Source organism: Larus michahellis, chromosome 8, assembly GCF_964199755.1.
Source record: "Larus michahellis chromosome 8, bLarMic1.1, whole genome shotgun sequence".
Lineage (NCBI taxonomy): Eukaryota > Metazoa > Chordata > Aves > Charadriiformes > Laridae > Larus > Larus michahellis.
The window spans coordinates 40,897,824-40,919,695 of NC_133903.1; the positions used below are offsets into that span (position 1 = coordinate 40,897,824).

The window sequence follows — 21,872 nt, forward strand, 5'->3', positions numbered from 1 at the left end:
TAGTGGACCTGGGTTTGATTCTTGATGTTGGCTTAATCAAGGCTGGCTACCCAGCCATGTTCATAGTTCATAACATGTGGGAGAAAATAGCATGTTTACACTTGAATTAAGAAGGCCATGATTGTCTCCATGGGAGGGGTTTTTTTTGATATCTGGAGATCTGAAACATTCTTGATAAGTTTGTTAGTTTACACTGATGTCATCTAACTATTCCTTTGAAGTATGATAGTTCTATTATTATTATCTTTCTAATTATATGTTCATAACAAAAAAATATTCCTATAAGTCGTCCCTTGGTGCCTGACTGGGATTGTAATGGCATTGGTTTAGTGAAGGCACACAAGCTTGATCAAGGAATCTTTGTGGCTTCCAGCCTGCGTCAGGCTGCAACCATGACTCATTGTGTTCTTGTCCGTTGACATATTTGAGCCAATTGAAGCACTCACGAGACTGGAGGTTGCACTCTTTGAGAATTTGCTTTGAATTATAGTTTGCTTTTCTTTCTTACATGACCATCTTTGGAATTTTATCTCAAGGACTTTGATAATTGCACAAATGTATCTGAGGCTTTTCAAAAAGCCTCCTATATGTCACTTCTAAAAAGATACTGATTATTTTGACTAAAGCTTAGTAGTTTAGCCCTTCCTAGAATTCATGAGTGTAAATGTTTGCATGGTCAAAGCTCCATTTGCTATGTTGCTGAGTTGCAGTCACACAGAAAGACTGTCAATAGCTTTTTGTGAAATACATAAATTATTTTCAATCACCAGTACAAAGCCTTCGCCACTTGTACATAGCTGAAGTATAACTGTAATGAGAGCTATTTCTTGGAAAAAAAAAAAAAGATGGCATTTTTAGATTTTGACCAGCATGAAATCAATAATTGTTTTGCCTGTGAACTCCATTTGAGTGGCCTGTCATCTCTCATTTATATGTGGGACTCTCTTGCACAGTTCCAGCTGTGTAAAGAAGCATTATGTTCCCATGTGCTCTACATAATTTGTATTCAAAGTAACGACAAAATAAAGTATAGAAACTGACATTTCTTTCTTCATTATGTACAATTACTAAGCTAATTCTTCTCGTGTATAGTTTTTAGTTTTGCAATGTGACAATTTGGAACAAAACTTTTACAGGGAGTGCGCTGATATTCCCATCTTTTGTTGGAATTAGAGTTTGACCCCCCAGAACTGTTGGAAACTTTACATCATCTGTTGCAGCTCCATTTGACTGCAAGTAATTGGAAGTCTTCTATGGAGCAGAGAGCTCCTTTGATCCATACACTTGTGTGTTTGTAGCTGAGGTGTATGTATATATGCTGAAAAACAATGACATTTTTGGAGGCAGAAATAATTTTGCAAATGAGCTTCTGGTCTTAACAGAGTTTAGTGCTTGAGATGAAAAACACGTGAGCAAAAATATGTGTGCACAAGTGTTTGTGGTGTAGAAATGTGGCTCCATATAGGTAGGGTCATTGTACATCCTTCTGACAGCTTAATAGATTTTACAGGTATATTAGGGTGTTTTTAAAGGTATCATCTTTTATTTAGCCAAGGCACATTAGCATTGTCGCTCAGGGGTGGCTAACTCGCCATGGTTGATAAGACCTTACTGGTACAGTGAGATTTTGCAGTTGAAAAAAATGGCCCAGCAGCATTTCCTCCAGATTTCTGAACACCCTTTGGAAGCTTCTAAAGCATCAGCAAATCTAGTCAGGGTTTTGAAATAAGGTCGGAACAGGGCTAAAGAGGACTTCAGTATCTAGTTGGCATGAGTCTTTTGTGGATACTAACACAGTGTATAGGCATCATAGTAGAATTATGCACTCCTCTGTGTCTCTGCATTACATCATATTAGTTACTCTGGTTCCCACTTCCTAATTGGAAGAGCTGTGTTTTGTTCCAGACTTTCTTTACGAGGGATCATTGCACTCTAAACTGTAGCAGAGTATCACCAAGACCCCAGGGAAATGTCAGGTGACGCCAGCATCCCCAAATACAGCTTCTGTGGTGCAACCCTGTTCCTTGACCACACCTGCTGTCCAAATGGGTTTGTACACCCTGGCCTCTGTTTTCACATGGCCCTTATTCAGCAGATGCTAGTGGTCATCCAAAACCAAGTGAAGAACTAGAGACCTCGATGTTTGTTCTAAAATACTTAGTTATAACACATTATACTATTACAAGATGCAATATTGAACATAAGGTTAAATATATTCTTCTGGCAGAAACCAACAGCATTAATTCAAGTAGCTTGTCCAGCCCAGCTGTATGCAGTATCAAGAGCTAATTACATTTTTGTGTTTGTTCATGAGAACAATGGCAAAGTAAGCAGCATCAGTCTAATAATTCCTTCCTTCTGTGATTTTTTTTCAATGTAAAAAGTTGTTGCCAAGTTCAGATTTTTGGCTGGCTGAGCAGCCAGTGTCTCAAGATTTGCAAGGCCATGAGTTTTAATAAGATGAAGACTTTCAGAAAATTTATGACTACAGTTACAAGAGCTAGCTTTTCTTTTTACGTTTTTTTTTTTTTTTTTTTTTTCCTTTAAAAGAAAACCCCACCGCCTAATACTAGGAAGTATTAGTTTTCCTTTTCTGGTATCTTATCTTTTTGACTGGTAAAAGCAATTTGGTTTTAGTTTCACTTGTCCCATAGATATCGTGGAAAAGGCATTCCTTACATAGCTGAAGTAATTTTTATTTTCTATCTATCAGCAAGTTTTAACCAAACCAATAAGCATGTGCTAACATTTAGCAAGGCTGTTGTAGATGGAGGATGATTTAAAAAATTGTCAGACTTACTAATTCAATCCTATTCTTATCAGTGAGATCATTTTTCAGTTTTGTTTTTGTATAGTTCTAGTTCTTTGCTGTTAATTAAGTCACCCAATATCTTCGAAGACTGTGACAGGGGTTTTATCAACCAGAATTTTGTAAAGCTGTTTTGGAGCTTCTTCCTATTGCTTTTGTAAGCTGAATTTCCCAGCTCAGTGTCCCTCTGTGATTTTTCCAATCAATGCTGTTGTTACCCTAAGTATGCATTTCAGCATACAGCATTAATACAGAAATGCCTTGCTGAACTAGAATATATAGCACAAGTAAGAGAAGCAATGTAAACAAATTATCTTGGCATCAGCTAACATGACAGAATATACCATTTAAGCAGTTATGGAAAGCTAAAGCAATATAGAGTAGCAATTTTCCTGGAAGCTTTACCAAGCATCGTTGAGACACTAAATCATCAGTCTTCCTTTTACTTCAGTGAGCCGTGAGCCTGATGATGGCTGCAGAAGAATGTTTTTGCTAACATTACTGAAAGAGTCTCCAGAAAATAATGAATGTGTGCTGAACTGGAAATCAGTAGGTGTCCATCTCATCTTTTCCATGTCAGTCTCAGCAAATGGCAAAAGTTTTCTCTATTCATATTTGTAGCTAAATTCTTGCATAGCCCCAGAGGTGTAACACTGCCTTTTTCATTTTTCCAGAGGTAGAACAGGCAGAAAATAGACTTTTCCCTCTGTAATGTAGTTTTAGCTATTGCTAAATAATTTCTTAGGTTTAGCTCATCTTTCATTAATAGTAGAGCTCTTGCTGTATTGATCTTTAATGATTCTTAATTTTATTCATTTCTGGTTCACTTTCTTTTTCAAGTCATAAAACTGTCCATATAAATCCCAATAAGGAAAGATGAAGTAAGGGCTTTGAAGGTACATGAGAACAGAAAAAGTTAGCATGCCTGTAAGAACTTAAGTTTGCACACTTGATATTTTGGAAGAATCCCATCTCTCTTTTTTAACTTGCAGAAGTCACTGAGAGATGAGAAAACCTAGTAAAAGTCACTTTTTATGGCACTGCTTATGCTAGAATAATACCTTTAAGCCAAATTTGATGCTTACATAGTAGTGATGTCATGTAACCCTAAGGACAGAGGGAACAGCCACCAAATGTGCAGCTGCCATACAAAAGAAAGCTTCCTTATTCTGCATTGCCTAATGCACTATCTTCTCTTCAATACATAATCTACAGGAAAAGAGAGAAGTTCCGTTTCTTGTGTTTCTGCTGATGTGGTTGGGAACTGTAAAGGTGGAGGGCTTATAATATGGATTCTTTTTTCCCTGAGAAATTAGGGGAATCTTTTTCCCTTGAAAAAGATTTTAGTTTCTCTCTGTGGTGCAGAAAATGCCACGTTCTGTTACCAGTCTTTAAGTTACTCCATTTCATCAAATGTTTAATGCAGTTACCTTTCTTGCTGTCTCGTAGGGAGGCATTGGGCCAACAGGACCAAGTGGACCATCAGGAATTCCAGGGCCCATGGTATGATGCTAAACAGTCTCACAGCCTGGTGCCTATTCTGCTTTCCAAATTATACACAAACATTGAATTTTTGGTTTCTTCATTTCAACAGGGTCTCCCAGGGAGTATGGGACAGCCTGGAATGAAAGGTGATAAGGTGATTTAAATATTTCCATTTTCTTAGGGTTATATAGTTCTTTCAGATTCCTTTCATTAAATCTTGAGCAAAATAATGTACTTGGCAAAACCTTCCCTTTTTCCTTTTGATTTATCTTCTGACTTTTATTTTTAAAATTACATAACAACATCCAGTGCTGTGTCTATAGGGTTTGCTGGAGGGGGTGCTTCAGTGCAGCATCTTGCGTTGTCTTTCAAAGATCTGTGTAAATTTTAAATAGGAAATATTAAATTAATCTTTCTTCTTCTCTAATTCTCATGAATACCCCATTTTAAGCCACGTGCATATGTCTGTATAAAATAATATGTTGTTTAGGGTGAACATGGCCTTGCAGGAGAGCCAGGAGACCAAGGGTACCCAGGAGACAAGGTAATTTATAATTGCATAGTTTTACAAAATTGTTCAATTTCAGCAACTTCGTCAGGCTTCTGAGTCTCTTAAAATGCAATAAGTCAGTTGCATAAAAGTAGAATGCAGTAGTGAAAGTTACTAGATACCACTGAATTAACATTTTTAAGAAATGCTGTGCTAATTAAAACTTAGTTATGGAAAGTAGTGAACAAAGACAAGTAAAAGGCATGGGCAGAATTCTGGCTGCCATGTGTTCAGAGATGCATCAAACAAGAATAGAATTATGGTATGATATGAAACCCGCTAAGAAACTGTTGTAAAAGATATTTTTCCCTTGAACCTTGAGGTTCATCTGCAGCTCACCTGGGCCAACTGTGGTTAGCAGCAGCACATGGTCTGGTATACTCCTTCATATCTTGAAACTGAGATAAATAAGTATCTTCTTTCCTATTTGGCTAGTACATCAGAAGTCACTGAAATAGCACATCCTGTGAGAACTCTTTTGATGAAAGTTGAATTTTAGAAGACATTTCTTATCCCACAGAATTATTTCAAAGCCTGTTTCAGGTGGCAAAGTGTAGCAATCTATTGCTTCCAACATAACACAACAATACATTTTCATGTGTATTTAATAGCTTTTGTTTTTCAGGGTGCTCTCGGTTTACCAGGACCCCCAGGGATCAGAGGGAAGCCAGGCCCCCCAGTAAGTTTACACATCAATTTTTGCTCTCAGTATATTACTAGATGTTGTTATATTTGATACTTCTTTTTATCTTATGTTCACACTGCATGTAATCTTCTAGAAGCTGCCTAATTCAAAATGCACAAAAAAAGAAAAGGTCTAAGCTGCTTTTATTTCTAGTGACTGGTTAGTGAGTGAGTCAGATCCCAACGTGTGAGATTTTATTACAGAGATCAGTGTATGTGTTGGCTTTTAATACAGGAGTGTTTAGGATATTAGGTGTTCTGTGACAGTCACTTTGTGGGGGAATAGACATGTTGGTACTGTTTGAAACAAATCCACTGAGAGCTTTGGGACCTGCCAAGATGACAATTTTGGCTAGGTGGATTTGGAGAGAGTGTGGGAAATCTCATTAATAATGGCCAGTTGTTTCTTACAGGGATGGGAGTAGTCATGAATTCCAGTATTTGCTGATGTTTTTAGCAAGTTTAAAGGCATCTGTGCAGTGGTGACACTTCTGTTGGGTTTGTAAATGTTGAAGAAGAAAAGGTATTGCACAGGGTTACCTGGCTCTTTCCTCACCTGTTCCTAGTACTACTATCTGCCTCTCTTCGGTGGATAATTAAAAGCTGCCAATACTTAATGCTGTTAAAGAGCCAATACTTAATGCTGTTAAAGAACAAGAAATCGGCCAAGGGACGCAGGAGACCTGCATGGTTGAGCAGGGAGCTTCTGAAAAAGCTCAGGTGGAAGAAGGAAGTTTACAGTAAGTGGAAGAATGGACTGACCCCTTGGGAGGATTACAAGAATGCTGCCAGAGCATGCAGGGATGAAACAAGGAAAGCCAAGGCTGCCTTGGAATTAAACCTGGCTAGGGATGTCAAGCTCAACAGGAAGGGCTTCTACAAGTATATTGGAAGCAAAAGGAAGACCAGAGAAGTTCTGGGTCCACTGTTGAATGAGACAGGAGCCATGGTGATGGAGGATGCGGAGAAGGCGGAGTTACTGAATGCCTTCTTTGCTTCGGTCTTTATTGCTCGGCCCAGCCCTCAGGAGTCCCAGGCATTGGGGAAAGTAACGGGGAAAGAAGACTTCCCCTCGGTTGAGGAGTATCAAGTGAGGGATCAATTAGATATTCACAGGTCCATGTGCCCCAATGGGATGCACCCGAGAGTGCTGAGGGAGCTGGCGGATATCATTGCTGGGCCGCTCTCCATCATCTTTGAAAGGTCCTGGAGAACAGGCGAGGTGCCTGAGGACTGGAGGAAAGCCAATGTCACTCCAGCCTTCAAAAAAGGCAAGAAGGAGGAGCTGGGGAACTACAGGCTGGTCAGCCTCACCTCCATCCCTGGAAAGATGATGGAACAGCTCGTTCTGGGCATCATCTCAAGGCATGTGGAGGAAAAGAAAGCTGTCAGAAGTACTCAACATGGATTCATCAAGGGGAAATCATGTCTAACTAATCTGATGGCTTTCTATGATGGCATGACTGGATGGATAGATGAGGGGAGGGCGGTAGATGAGGTCTACCTTGACTTAAGCAAGGCGTTTGACACAGTCTCCCACAGCATCCTCATAGGGAAGCTTAGGAAGAGTGGGTTAGATGAATGGACAGTAAGGTGGACAGATAACTGGTTGAAAGACAGAGCCCAGAGGGTAGTGATTAGGGGCACAGAGTCTAGTTGGAGGTCAGTGATGAGTGGTGTTCCCCAGGGGTCAGTACTGGGTCCAGTCCTCTTCAATATATTCATCAATGACCTGGATGAGGGGATAGAGTGCACCCTCAGCAAGTTTGCCAATGACACAAAGCTGGGGGCTGGGGGGTGGCTGACACACCAGAAGGCTTTGCTGCCATACAGAGAGACCTGGACAGGTTGGAGATTTGGGCAGAGAGGAACCTTATGAAATTCAACAAGGGCAAATGTAGGGTGCTGCACCTGGGGAGGAATAACCCCATGCACCAGTACAGGTTGGGGACTGACCTGCTGGAGAGCAGCTCAGCTGAAAGAGACCTGGGACTCCTGGTGGACAAGAGGATGACCATGAGCCAGCAATGTGCCCTCGTGGCCAAGAAGGCCAATGGCATCCTGGGGTGCATCAAGAAGAGTGTGGCCAGCAGGTCGAGGGAGGTCATCCTCCCCCTCTCCTCTGCCTTGGTGAGGCTGCACCTGGAGTACTGTGTCCAGTTCTGGGCTCCCCGGTTCAAGAAGGACAGGGAACTGCTGGAGAGGGTGCAGCAAAGGGCTACCAAGATGATTAGGGGACTGGAACACCTCTCTTATGAGGAAAGGCTGAGGGATTTGGGTCTCTTCAGTCTGGAAAAAAGACGACTGAGGGGGAACCTTATCAACACTTATCAATACTTAAAAGGGTGGGTGTCAGGAGGATGGGACCAAGCTCTTTTCAGCGGTGCCCGGCTCCTTTTGCTCAAGGAACACCTAATTATGGCAGTAGCAGCAGCAAACTTTTAAAAACATGGAATGACATACATAGTTTAAAGGAATATTTGGTCAGTCTTTAGGTGTGCCATCTGCATACAATGGAGTCACTATAACATGTGGATAGGACCTAATTTTACTGTTGTTAATCACAAAACTGCCATTTCTCTGGCCATGATTTGATACGTAAACTATATAGGTAAGTATGTCAACCAATACCCATAATGGTTGCTTCCTGGACTTTTAAATAATATGTAGCTTTTATTGTGAAAACAGTTACATATTTCAAGAGGTTTTTTTACATGACTATGTGGACTGTACCAAAACTCCCAATTTTATTTGTCTGAAGCTAATTTGCATTTTTGGTTGTGACTTCAAAGAGATATGAAGAAGAACTAGTCTTAATTGAATCCAAAGAGAGGCAGTTATAAAATTTCCCATTTAGTGGAAAAGTCATCTCAACGCTTTTGTTCGCTTTCTTTTTGATAAATGTTTTTAAAATCTTCATTATGATCTGTTGTTAAAAAAATAAATTATCATCAAAAATCTAACTGTTTGGATTTTTTAAAGGGGAAAATTGGAGATCCTGGATCCCATGGACCATTGGGTCCTCCAGGACCAGAGGTAAGAAATTGCTTAATAGAGGTAAATTGAATGTCGTTTAGTTCTAAATGACAAAAATCAGAGGTAAATGGGTTTGCTTCACAAAAGGTTGTTGTCCTAGTTGAATTAGAAAATGCTTTTTATTCAGTCATAGCCGATGAATTAATTCTCTTCCATAAAGTACAAAAGATACTAGCACTTTTAATGCAAAATATTAATATACAGGATCTTTGAATACAAAGTAGTTCCTCATTTGCCTATGTGATTAGGATTTGCTCTCTTTTGAATCTAGGTGTAATGAATTAGACCTTGAACGAGGCTCATGTGATTTCTCAGGCACATTTCCATTCATGAATTCTACAGCATGTTTACAAATGGGATTTCCCAAGCCTGGTTGCATATTTGTCTCTTACAAAATAACATTATTTGCAAGGAATGCAAAGAATAAACACCAGTTACATAGGAAGCATTGCCAAGCACTTGAATTTAGCAGTGCAGTTGCCTAAGAAATGTATAGTACTATGGAAGTCTACACAGAAACTAAATCAGTCTTTGAATTGTTCCATTTCGGTCCTTTTTGGCATTTATCCCATGGGCTATAGGACAAAAATGCTGTGGACTGTTCAGGAAAGATATAGGCATACACAGACACACATATATTTGCTGGAGAGATGAAAACAAAAAAGTCAGATTTTTCTTTTTAATTAGCCTGCTCCAACAGATGAATTTTTTTATTTTTTAAATATGTCTGGAAGATATATTTTAGCAATGATGGTTGTTCTGGCCTTAGAAGATACAATAACTCTGTGAGCATATCTCTTGAAACCAAGGCGCTCTCTATTCCTGCCTTTTTTAAGAGGGAGCCCAAGGCCTCTGATCCTCAAAGAACAAATTATTGGGTTTTATTACTTAATTGTAATAGCTCCTCTAAATCCTAAAGAACACACTTTCTTACTGGAGATGAGCCCTCATTAAGAGAAAACTCACTGGGAAATGTGTTGTAGCAACACAAGATGGTCTTTTCAGAGTAAGCCAGTATGTCTTAATCGATGGGGAGAAAATTTTCACGCACTTCAGTTAGAATGAAAAAGGCACAAAGCCTGTGCAAGCCATCTCCAGCTGCCTCCCTCTGTGGCTCAGGATTTTAGATTTTGTGAGCCTCTTCGGCTGAGATCCTTGCATCATCTCTTCTCTTTGTATATCTTCCAGAAGGGAGGCCTGTGGCAGGTTAACATCAAATTGTCTGTCTTGAAGCCTGTGTCTGGTGACCCTGATCGCCTATCCTGGTAGTCCTTCATAGTCCCTTATTCCAGCCCAGGCACACTGTTCCTTTGGGCCTGGGGAGAAATTGATCATTCAGGGCTAGTACCCTCAGGGCAGATACGGATGGGAAAACTTGCTTTCTGAAAAGCTCAGCATTTGCTTTTGCTCAGGGGTGCAGAAGTACTTCAGCCATTAGAAGGCAAATAAAGTGCTTTATGTTAGATAATTAAAGCTTGAGTGTTCAGGTATTTTTCTTTGAATAATTGTCTGCAAAACGTCAGGTTTAAAACTACAAAGCAATGTTTCTCTTAACTTTAATCATGCAAGACAGATCCAAATAAAGTAAAAGAAGCTTTGCCTTCTTCTACTTCATAAAAACATGGTAACCATATGGCAAAATAGCAGAAATAGAAGGCAGGCAGGACAGCAGTATACCAGGATCTTGTCCAAATTGGAAATTCTAGAAGTTCTATAATAAAAGGAATTTTAAATAACCGCTAAAGCTGAAGATTGTATCTTACTCTGCCTGTTACTTTGTCTTATAAAAATAAGCTAATTGTTGTTGCCAGAAGCTATTTAGACACAACGGGATATATTAAGTGTAAGCAATTAGTGCAGATTTTCCTACAAGAAAAGCCTACTGTCGTATATCTAATAATGTCTTTCTTTCAAAACCAGACGGCTAGCAGGTCAGACAGTGCTGCTTTCCATGTTCCTATTTCATTATCTGACTGGTCAGACTTCCTGTGACCCCATGTAGAAAACAGACATTACATCCTATACTATATGTTCCCCTTGATGTTTCTGGAAAGAGCAGAATATGATGAATTAGTTTCTTACCAGAGGAGTGCTTTGAATTTGGTATGGACGTGACAACCCATGCCACATGCCCTTTAGGAAAGATTTTACTGGAATAAAAAAAAAAAAAAAAGACTATGTTGAGATTTGTTGGGCATTGCTGTGAGCAGGAGGAACAAGGCTTTGAAGTAGGATCTGACAGGTTCTGCCACTGGGCAGATCTGACACCTGCCCAGTGGCAGAACCTGTCAGATCCTACTTCAAACTATGTCTCTCCCCTTTTGTCCAACACTGAGACAGTGGGATTTATAAATGTACCCTGTCCCCATGTTCAAGTTTGTTTTGGGTACGTGTGAAATAAGAAACTGGGGATCCTTTGGTCTCTCCAATTACACATTTGAGTATTTATTTCATTTCCAGTATAAAGAATAAGCAGTCACATCCCTAATTTTGTTCCTGTGTAAACTGCTGTAAATCAGGCACTACAGCAGCTGAAGTCCGTAGTTATCTCTGTACACAGCAGTGGGAGCGGGCCTGGCAGGCTTTATTCATCCTCCCGGGTTTTTGGCTTTTTATATGCAGGTCATCACTGAATTGCTTCCTCAGTCTTTCCTCTGCAGCTGTGCAGCCTAGGTACATCAGCTCAGAGTTGAAATAAGCCACCCACTCATAGTCAGGGTCCATTTGAGAACTGCGGTGCTGACGGGCAGGAGTGAGTAAAGAGAGGGACAAAGGTCTTGTGCTCGCTCCCTGGGCAGCTGTATGAGGGTCGGCTGCCAAGTGTGTTTTTTTCAGTGCAGTAGTCCTGCAGCGTCAAGCCAAATTCTCTTCTGGGTATGTTGCCCCAGAGCCAAGGTCTGTCGTGTGCCTGAATTTGTGCTGCTCACAAAGCACTGGATATCTTTAGTGAGCGCTTTATGGAGCATATTCTTCATCAGTTTACACGTTTTCCTGCTTTGTCATGCATCTAAAAATTAAGACCCAAAATTTTGACTTTCTAGAGAGCTTTATTTTACTGGTATGACAACTGGAAAGTTCTGGTCTGACTGCTTTAACCCACAATGCCTGTGTTTACTGTGAACGATGAAGTATGTAAGCTTATTGTTAATGTGAATGAAATTAGACAAGGTTTTAACAGGCTTCCACATGTATTCAGAATATTTTATAGCTAAATTTCACTCTACGAATCACATTTAATTATCTGCCAAGAATGAGGGTGTTAGTTTCCTTCAGATGTGGCTTCAGATGTGCTCTGAGTATTATAAATAGGTTTCATCTGGAGCAGAGGGAGCATTAGTCATTATCTTCAGTAGAACTTTTTTCATCTGTGCAGTATTTTGATCTGAAGTTGTTAGTTTATTCTTTCAGGAAGGTACTCATATGGGATTCAGCTGGTATGTTTCATGCTCAAGGCAATAGCATTACAAAGGAAAAGGATACATTCAAATCATAGTAAACAGTTAAAAAAGCACATATTTCATAAGTGAATCGCTGGCTGCTTTGAGTTGTTCATTTTTTTAAAAAAAGCTTATTTTTAATGCATGTTTTATCTTATATGATGTTTTGAGGTTGTGCAAACAATGCCACGTGAGTGCAGTGATAACAGCCTTCTGTTTCAATAGTGTATTAAATAACTTGCATGCAAATGACTTGAAGGAAATATAGAAATAAAGACAATTTTATAGCTGAATTAATTGCATGTTCTGGCATACATCTAGAGAACTGTTGTTGTAGAATTGCTTATACTTTCTGCTTGCCTTTGCACAGAATCTCTAACTGGTCCTTTCATAAGTTTATTTGACATAAGTATGTCTTTCTGATCTTTTTTTCAAGAAATATCTATTAATTTTGCAGGAATATTCGATTTACCTTGACTTTTTAATAATGTTGAATACTTGCGCCTGTGACCCTCCTGTGTTTTGTGTTTTCTTCAGAGTGATTATGATAGTTCAGTTTGTGCCTGTTAGCTCTTAGTCTGTTTCCACAGACCTTCATAGGTTCTTTGCATAGAACATGTCATCTTGGAGATTTTCCTTTTCCAGGGAGAGCTGTGGTGAGACTTCACTAGAAAAGAAGGGACATGCAGATAAACAAAACTTGATTTGTGTTGCTTTACCCAGGGCATTGTTTAACTCCTAAAATTCTGAATCTGCCTAGAGTAAAGCAAGCTAATATCTAAATGTTTTTTATTTGATTTTTAAAAACCTGCACTGTTTTGGCTCTTGGGTTTTGGTGTTATCTTAGACGAAATGGTAGTCTTGCAAATAAATTTGAAATTTCTGCCTAAATTTTTCAGTCTGGCCTTAGTCAAGGTGTGGTCTGGTCCGTATGGGCACACAGCTGTTAGCAGCATAGAAGCAACGTACAGTGAAATAATCCTCCTGCAAGAGAACAGATTTCCTCTTGCACAAGGATTATTTCACTGACTCTCTTCTAGACTCACTCATCTCTTTTCTAAGGTTTAAAGTTAGGAATACTTGATTTTCAAAATGCACAGAGTTGTTCCTGATGGCTTTCCTCTGTACTCAAGCTTTGCTTAACCCCACTGTCACTTATATCATTAGAAGCGTACCTGAAAGAAGATCTGTTCCTCAGACCTTAGTCATTTAACTGTTATTGGAGGGCTTGTAACATAAACCTGAGCCTGAATATTTTGAAATAAGTACATAATCTATTATTTCTCTCTCTCATGAAATGCCTACATTTGATGATTGTTTTCATCATAAGCCAGAACAAAACTTTAAAATATGCATCTCTCTGCTTAGCATTGTTATATGTATTGGAAAGTTCCACAAAAGTAGCTGTTGGTGTTGAATAACTGGCTTGATTTTTGAGTCTTGTGAAAATAATTGATCAGGTGGCCGTGATTGCCCAATAGACCACATCTTCTGTGGTGCACCTTGTGGGTTCACTACTGGAAGTCTTCGGGGCAGACAGGGAGACTGTTAAACAGAGTTCAACAGCAAGTGTATCTCCAACCAAACTGTACCAAGCTCCCTCTGGATTTATCCTGTCTGATCCTTGGAGTGGGTCTGCACTGAAGTTTTTTACCAAAGCTCTTAATTTTTCACATTGTAGATTTACAGAATGCTTCAAGACTTGGTCCATAGTAAGTTGATTGATGGCCGGTGCTCCTGTGCTGGTCAGTCAGGTGAATCACCAGCCCCTTTCTTGGCCATCAAGCATCCAAGCAGGTCTGTGAAGGACATTTTTTGAAGAGTTGGCGCAGGGCCTTGCTCACACTATAAAGTAGACTACACTAGTAGACTGCTTGTTGTAAGGACAATGATTCTAATGTGTGTTGCATGTAATATGTAGATGGCCTGGATGGCTTTAAAGGATGATGCATCACATTTGGAAGACTCGTGACTTTAAGTCTCTCACAAGAAAATCAATCACTGGTGTTTCAGTGAGCATGGCTGAAGAGATCTGCCATGTGCAATTAGACAAAAGCACAAAGCAACATCAGCATCATTTTACTGACATCTTAGCAACAGTAAATTGCAAAGCTTTCCTGTATTGTATGCTATAATCCATGATTGCCCTTTTTTTCTGTTCTTTGACAAATTGCAATTGTGCAATTGTAATTTGTACTGTTAGATTCCTTCCTCCATCCTTTCCAAAATCAGAATTGAAGGTTTGTAAGAAAAAATTAACGTTTTGTCTCTGGCCTTTAAAAATGCTGGCACTAAACTTTGGCAAACGCAGGAGAAAGCTCATTTCAAATCCTTTCTTTCTTACTGTTTTTCTCATTCTACTTGGCACATTATTGACACTGCCACACAGTTGTGTAAATGGCAAAGAGCAAAGTCCTGTAACTGTGTGAATACTGACATTTCTAAAACTGTGTGGAGAACAAAATAGATTTTTTTAAATTGAATTGCATCTCTGCATAGCACATCCTTTCAGAAGAATAATAAAAACTTCTTATTTGAGAATACAAAATCACAGCTCATTTTCTCAGTTTAGAGAGATTTAAATTTTATGCAGAAATCTTCCTTTTGTAATTTGATAATGATTAGTAATAAAGCTCTAATAGTGTATCTTGTTGAAATTCAGTAGCTGCATCCAGTCAGTATTGCTTCTGAAAATTCATTCTAAATTCTTATTCAAATGAAACACAGCATGTGATTGAATGAAATAATATTGGAGCAGGCAAACTTGGCAACCGAAGGGACTATCACAGTCCCTGGAGAGGTTTTTGCTCTGTGGTGCTCTTCCAACAGCACTCGTGTCCCTATCCCATTGAGGACTGCTGAGAAGCTAAAGATCATGAGGGTCGGTGACTAATAGCAATGCTGGCAAATGTCGTGTAGAAACAGCTTGGAGTGAGTGGGATTCTGCAAATGTAAGAGAATTCCTAGTGGAAATGGAGTTTAATTTCCAAACACTTCTGATATTCTGCTTCCATGCTAGCAGCCACACAGGAAAACAAACAAAAGAAAAACAACAGATTTTACAGATCCCTCATCTCTGAGACACTGACTTCAGTACAAAAAGACGTGCCCTGACATAGTAACAGTCTGATCATCAGTCTCTGCATTTGTTGTTAATTAAAGATTATGTAGATAATTGACATCAATAAATATGTTAATTTTATATTTAAACATCTTCAGTACAAAAAGCAACATTTTCACAGCAAGGTTAAAGTGCGTTTGTGTTGAGATAGCTGGTACTTCAGGTTTTTCTGACACCACCTCTAGTGTGATTAAACTGAGTGAACTCTAAAGTGCTTTGCTGGCAAAAGGCCACATCTGCAGCAAGATTTTTGAAAATAATTTGTAACCTGCCAGCTGCCAGACTTCTGGCTGATGGGAAGATAAGAATCTACACTTTGTGTTTCCTTAGTAGAAGTCATAATATTGAGTGATGTTTTGTTCTGAATAGTCTCTGCTGAAAATTACGTTGCAGCTGGAAACTACCTTGATCTCCTGGCCTTTTGCTTATGGAAGAATAATGAATTTTTAATCTGGAGTAGCTTCACAGGGAGTTGGCTGCTGAGCAACTCTTGGCAAATTCAGATATAAGTAGAAACGTATACCACTTCACTACTTGGAATCTGAGTGGCAAGCACCATTGCTGAGGTGTTTTAAGAAGTCCTTTGTGGTTCATTCATTTTCTGGAATTGTCTTAAGTGCCTATCTGTGTCCTGGATTATAACAGTTATCTCATGGATTATTAATGTGAGAACATCTTGGAAATAGTGTTCTAATACTGCCATAGCATCTGCATTTTCTCTGTGATAGTGCTTGAGAAGAAAAGACTAAATCCAGCTTTACAGCAAAGACAAAATGATGACTTTTTTAAACTCTTAGATGCATCGCTCATGTTGATGCTGTCAGGCCAGTGGCCCTCTCGCAACTGAAGACTTTGCCTGACATGGAAAGGTTTCCTAATGTTTAGTGTCCGAATGTTCTAACTGTGATAGTGCTTGTCAACACTTACATCTCATAGTTCTTACTGAATTCCTTCTAGAAGTATTTATGGGAATAAATAAATAGATGTATTCTCTTAAACAAGTATAAGAATCTGTCTAAATAGACATTTTTCTTGACAGATTCTTTTCTGGAATTTTTATTGGCATGAGGGAAATCGTCTCTGTGTTAGCATTTAGCACTTGTTCACACATTAGAAATTTGAAGATTTACAGATACACAAAACAACTCACCCCTTGCTAACTATTTAATGTCTGTGAATAAATACTTTTAAAATTAAGAAAGGATGAGTTAGCAGCTTCCAAAGAATTGACCTAACTCTTCAGCATATTTCAGTACATAAATGTGATCAGGATTTTTAAAAAACTCCTTTTATGAACTGTATAGAAATCTAGGCTGATAAAAGTGAGTACTTGTATTGGTCTGGGCGCCGTGGTCACATGTGACTAATATGCTATGTGCCACCTAGAGGCATGTTGGAGCTGTTGCACAGCTCTACTAGTGGTTACTGCTTTATAGCAAAATTACCACTGTGATGTTTTGTGAAATGCTGTGTCTTAGGGTTGTTCCACTTGTTCTGAAAATCCAGATCAGTTCCTTTTTACTCTTTAGTCGTTTTCTTTAGTACTCATTAGTATTCAAGTGCTAAAACTTATTTTTTTTAATAAATCATAATTCTGTTTCATATTTTATTTTATACTTTTTTTTTAATTTAACATATAAATACACCTAAAAATATTTGCATCCCATCTAAGTCTCTCTGCATCCTGTTAAGAACAGGTTATAGAAAATAAACAGAAGAAAGCCCTATAAATAAGAACAGTGATGCCCTAAATCCTTTTTAAATTTTACTATAAAATGGTAGTTGAAGGTGAAATATTTTCCTTTAAGCTTCTTGCTTTACCATGATTTCTCTTTACCTTTCTGTGATTAATGTCAGTAAATATGAATAATTATTATAAATGGTTATTACCTGTATTTGAGGCTCAGCTGTTCTGGAAGAATAGAGTATGGTTAACTATTATCCACTTAGTGAGTCTTTTTTTTTTTTTTTTTTAATAGCTCTTTGCTGCTTAGAGAACCTAAAAAGTGACTCTTGGAGCTTTATGATGACATGTGTTAGCCTGCATTAGTATGGAAGGGTGTCAGAGAGAATTTCATGCTGGAAGTTCCTTATGAGATATTCTTTAAATTGTTCTGAATGTGCATGATGCTTTCATTTCCATTATTAGAAAAGTGTGCATGCAAAGATTGATATTTATAATTTTTAATCTGCAATGATTTTCTGTTAAGGAAGAAGGAAACTTGTTTTTCTTAGTGTTAGGCAATGGATGTGCAGAGATGTAGTAATAAATAGTTTACTAGAGGAAGAACTTTTCAGTGGCAGTCTTTCTATTTTCAGATAGGCAAGATTTAATGAAATTTTAAAGTTTATAAAAATAAAATCAAATACTGTCTTGGCAGGTGGCTGAGTGAGCCCTGTGTTAACTAAAAAACTGATTACCAATGCTTTACTTTATTCTACAAATATAAAGATTATGTTTCTTCACTGGGTGTTTATGAAATTTAACTCACTAGTGTATTGCATAAGGATTAGCTGCATCATTTTTGTTTCCTTTAAATACATTCATTCCTTATAAAGCAATATAGTTGTAGCACTGGATTCCTCTGACATAGAACCATCCTCATGGTGTCCCGCTCAGTGCCTACTGGCCAGATGGTTTGGGGTGATAATTTTAGTTGATTCATTTCTTTTGCATATCCATTTTTTCTTTACCAACATCTGGACATATACCACACACTATTTCACAAAGGCTTATTCTGAACAATGCTACATGCTGGTGACCTTCAGTTACTGCCAACCAGACCTGGATTAGCACCTGCTGATTTGGAGGCAAAAGGCTTTCTACCCTTTTCTTAATCTTGCAGTGATCTCGTCCTTAAAGTGCAGCCAAGGATTAATGGGCTTCAGCTGCTCTCTAAACTTTTTTAAAAAATAGTTGAATTCAGGAGTACAGGACCTGGTTGTGGCTGCTTTGTGGGGGTTTTTTTTGTACATGAAGACCAATCCAATGGTTTAATTTCAAACATTGCTTAGTGGATAAAAAGTCTTATGCTAAGAGAAATGAAATCCATACTGACATCTGCTAAATTGAGTTTAATAAAAGCTGCCTAAAATCTGTCACTTATCCAAGTCATTTCAAGGAAACTTAATGGATTTTGACATTTTGGGGATGGTAGAACAAATTTATTTCTTGTTTCTGTGATTCAGGTTTGTTAAATGAATGAACAGAATCAAAGCAAGCACATTGGAAAGATTCCTACTCTACAAATCATTTGTATGTATGATTTCTTTAGGGTTTTCCAGGAGATATTGGTGTACCTGGATTAAATGGCCCTGAAGGTCCTAAGGTAAGACTATATGGAAACCTATTCATAATAACAATAAACAGTAAAAATCTCTGAGGAGAAGCTCTTAGAGATGGACACTGGCATTATGCGAAGATAATCTTACTGTCAAAATACAGATACTTTGCCTCAGGTATTTATAGGAGGAAATTAATCTAATATTTAATGCTGTGTATGCAGTTATGAGGGTAATTACTGTGTTAGATGGAAGCATGTAATGGCAAGTTAAGTGCAAGGAAATTTGGAGAAAATGCTATGTAGCTAGAAAGTAGCATATATTTCACCTATATTTAAAGAAAATGTATGCCAAATGCATGCAGATCTCTATAATCTCACCTGAGTAATACAGATTTTTTAAAAACAAATTTTGAAAGAAATAGTAGCTAACAATATGAAAAAAATGGGTAAAATTCACATACCAGATCGAATAATGGATAAAATAATAGATATAATAACAGCAATGGATAAAATTTATCAACCAAAAAAGGGCTGTGCCAGATTAATTTAGCTTCTCTTCTGTAGTAGACTAATATTTTAGACCAAGCTTAGGCAATAATTCACATGTATAGTGTTTTCAATGAGCTTTGGATAAAAGCACGTATGGGAAAATTTTGTTTAAAATGGAATAGGTAGAGACTAGTACAAAAAGTGCAGGTGGGTCAGAAATTAACCCAGAGGAAGATGATTGAATAATATCTGAAGATTGACTACTTGTTGAAAGGCAAGTACTGATTAAGTTCCTCACTCATCAGCCTTGGGAGTATTTTTACATTGTATTTTCACTGATAAATAGGTACAAGTATGACAAAATGAAATTTGTATATGAAACATCTTTAGATTATCTTTATACTAATTCGTAACACTTCTGTTACTTCAGACTGATGCATGCAAGGCCTAAAACAGTAAATCCTACTGCAAACTTAGAGCTTCACTCCTGGCAAGAAGCAAAGACACTGGCCAGATGTCTCTGAAATAAAAGCACAATAAGGCGGTTATAAATTAAGTGAAATTCTAGAACGCATGAGGCAAGATGTCTTGTTAATGCCACTGCACAAGGCATGAGAAGACTTTATCTAAGTAGTACACACAGTTCTGGGCATTTGTATTCCAGAAGGGCTCAATCAAGTGTGACTAGATACAGAAAAGGATACTTGAATGACTGTATTCTGAGATGCAGTTTATTTATCTTACCAAGATGAAGGGCCTTTTTGAGCTTTGTAAGTAAACCAGAGGGCAGAAATGGGTGAGGCAAAAGAACTGTGCAAGACTAACAATATCATTGGTCCAAGGACAAAATACGCAAGTTGTCAATGAATAAACAGAGATGGAAATTACAAGATTTCCCATCAACAGAGTTGTGAAATTCTTGGCAGACTACTCAAGAAAACATAGGACGGGGAGCAGTAAATAGTTAAAAGATATAGTCTTTTTTGTACCTGGAATATTGTAACAATCTCGCCATGCCGAAGTTAATCCTTCTTGAGAACATCTCAAATAATCCATTTGCCAAAGCCATAGCTAATCTTTTATGCATCTCCTATCTTTCAACTGTGTCACAAGCCTTGTCCCAGAATAGCTGAGACATGAATTTACTAGGAAGGCTGAGAACTCGTTATCTGATGCGGCCAATTGGGGAGAAGTTAAAATACATTTCCAGAGACAGGTGTGGACTTCTTTAGTCCTGATTGATTACTTTGCTAACTTGTTTGTATATTTGTATGTTAGCAGCTTTATATGAATGAGTTTTATCTGACCATTGCAGTGGAACTTGCTCCTGTGTTTCTGAATTACGAGAGCACTAAAAAACCTTTTGATGCAAGACTGTGTCTAGGGTCTAGGGGAAATAGAAGAGAAATACAACAGTTCTTGAACTGTGGATCAGATTTAATCCTCCAAGATAATACATGAATGATGTAACTGAGATGTAATCCCTGCTGCCCAGTTCCTTTGCTAAGTGAGATCATAATATTCCACATTATATCCAAAATGTTAGATGTTTTTGTTAGAATTGGGTTGATGTTTAATACATACATTACTGATCTATTGCCTTTTCACAGATTACAGGAAAAAAAGTTCTAAAAGGTACCCTACAAAGTTTAAGACTCTGTGTTCCTTTGATAAAGAAATTGCATAGCTGAACAAAATTCAGTGCTCTCCGGCACATTTGGTCTTAGAGACGAAAGGCTCAGACAGCCTGCTCTAATCAGGGATAATTCATGGCTTACATTTGAGAAGGAAGATTACCAAACTGGAAAAATTCTTACACTGCTCCTAGTACCAAGGGAGAAAGGCTGTATAACACTGGAAATGTTTGGCTTTCGGGATTCCCAGCTGTCTTGTGTTGACTGCAGTTTTAAAAAATTCCCTCCAGCTTTTATTTTTGGAAAACTGTTCCCACTGTCCTGCTCTTTTCCTTATGTTTTTGTTTATGCTTCCTCAGAATACCCATTTTAAAAGCCAAGAGAGCAGGGTAAGCTTTATTTTTTAGCAGTTGGCATGGGAGAAATTCAGCCTCTTGGTGGAAAGTTTAAGATCTGAGTGTGATCAGCCATCTCTAAATACCAGTAGAAGTCATGGATTGTCAATTTTCCCTAAATTAGTGCAGTAATCAGTAAATCCGACCTCTCTAAAATAATGTTCAAAGGATTCATTACGTAATTTGGTCTACAGCACATTACTCAGCTTGGAAACAATATTTTAGAAGGTGTTTGATCTTGATCCACCACTTATTATTAAAAAAAAAAAAAAAGGCACACTTAAAAAAAGGAAATAAGAATGTTTTTAAGAAGTTCTGAAATAATTTAGTTTCTTTCCTGTGTTATTCTTGCAAGTATTTATGCTCTGCAACTGAGAAAATGGAGAAGAAAAGATGGTCAGAATATGCTGACTACAATTGTAGTTTTTTCAGCAGTGTGTGTTGTACCATGGAAGTAGTTGAGAACTTACTTCCTCTAGTCATTTATGTTTGTTTGGATAACACATTTAATAGAAGTGGCTGTTAGGAGTTTCACCACTTCTGGAAGGGATGGTCAACTGGTAAGTTATATATATGAAATACAGGATACCCCCATTTGCTGACTCCCACAGTTTTTTCCAGACACTTTGGTACATGTCTAATGAGTACCTTCATTTTCTGTTTGTTGCCTGAAACCTCAAAAGGGAGATGTCTTCATATTCATTTCACAGTCTGGGACTTTTTTCCGGATCCAGTTAAGTGCCATGGAAGGGTGTGTACAGTAGCAGTGTTGCTCACATTTCCACCGTGCAATTACATTGGACTGAAACCATATCTCCTAATGTGCGTTGCTATTAGAATAAAACAATGGTTCTGTCAATGAAAAATGTTTGTGACTAACTATACAAGAATATTACTTACGTAGTGCTACTAGAAACCCCCCTGTCACTTTTATGGTGGTATCTCAAA

General features: G+C 38.1%; 1 protein-coding gene across 2 annotated transcripts in view; it reads left to right on the forward strand.

The window, feature by feature from the left end:
• The window catches only part of COL24A1 (collagen type XXIV alpha 1 chain), a 150,675-nt gene that overhangs the window by 52,596 nt on the left and 76,207 nt on the right, over positions 1-21,872 (forward strand). For both annotated transcript variants that reach the window (XM_074596551.1, XM_074596552.1), the window contains exons 15-20: positions 4,259-4,312; positions 4,404-4,448; positions 4,785-4,838; positions 5,470-5,523; positions 8,511-8,564; positions 18,398-18,451. In XM_074596551.1, coding sequence (XP_074452652.1) covers positions 4,259-4,312; positions 4,404-4,448; positions 4,785-4,838; positions 5,470-5,523; positions 8,511-8,564; positions 18,398-18,451 — 315 coding nt within the window. The remainder of the gene's footprint in view (positions 1-4,258; positions 4,313-4,403; positions 4,449-4,784; positions 4,839-5,469; positions 5,524-8,510; positions 8,565-18,397; positions 18,452-21,872) is intronic.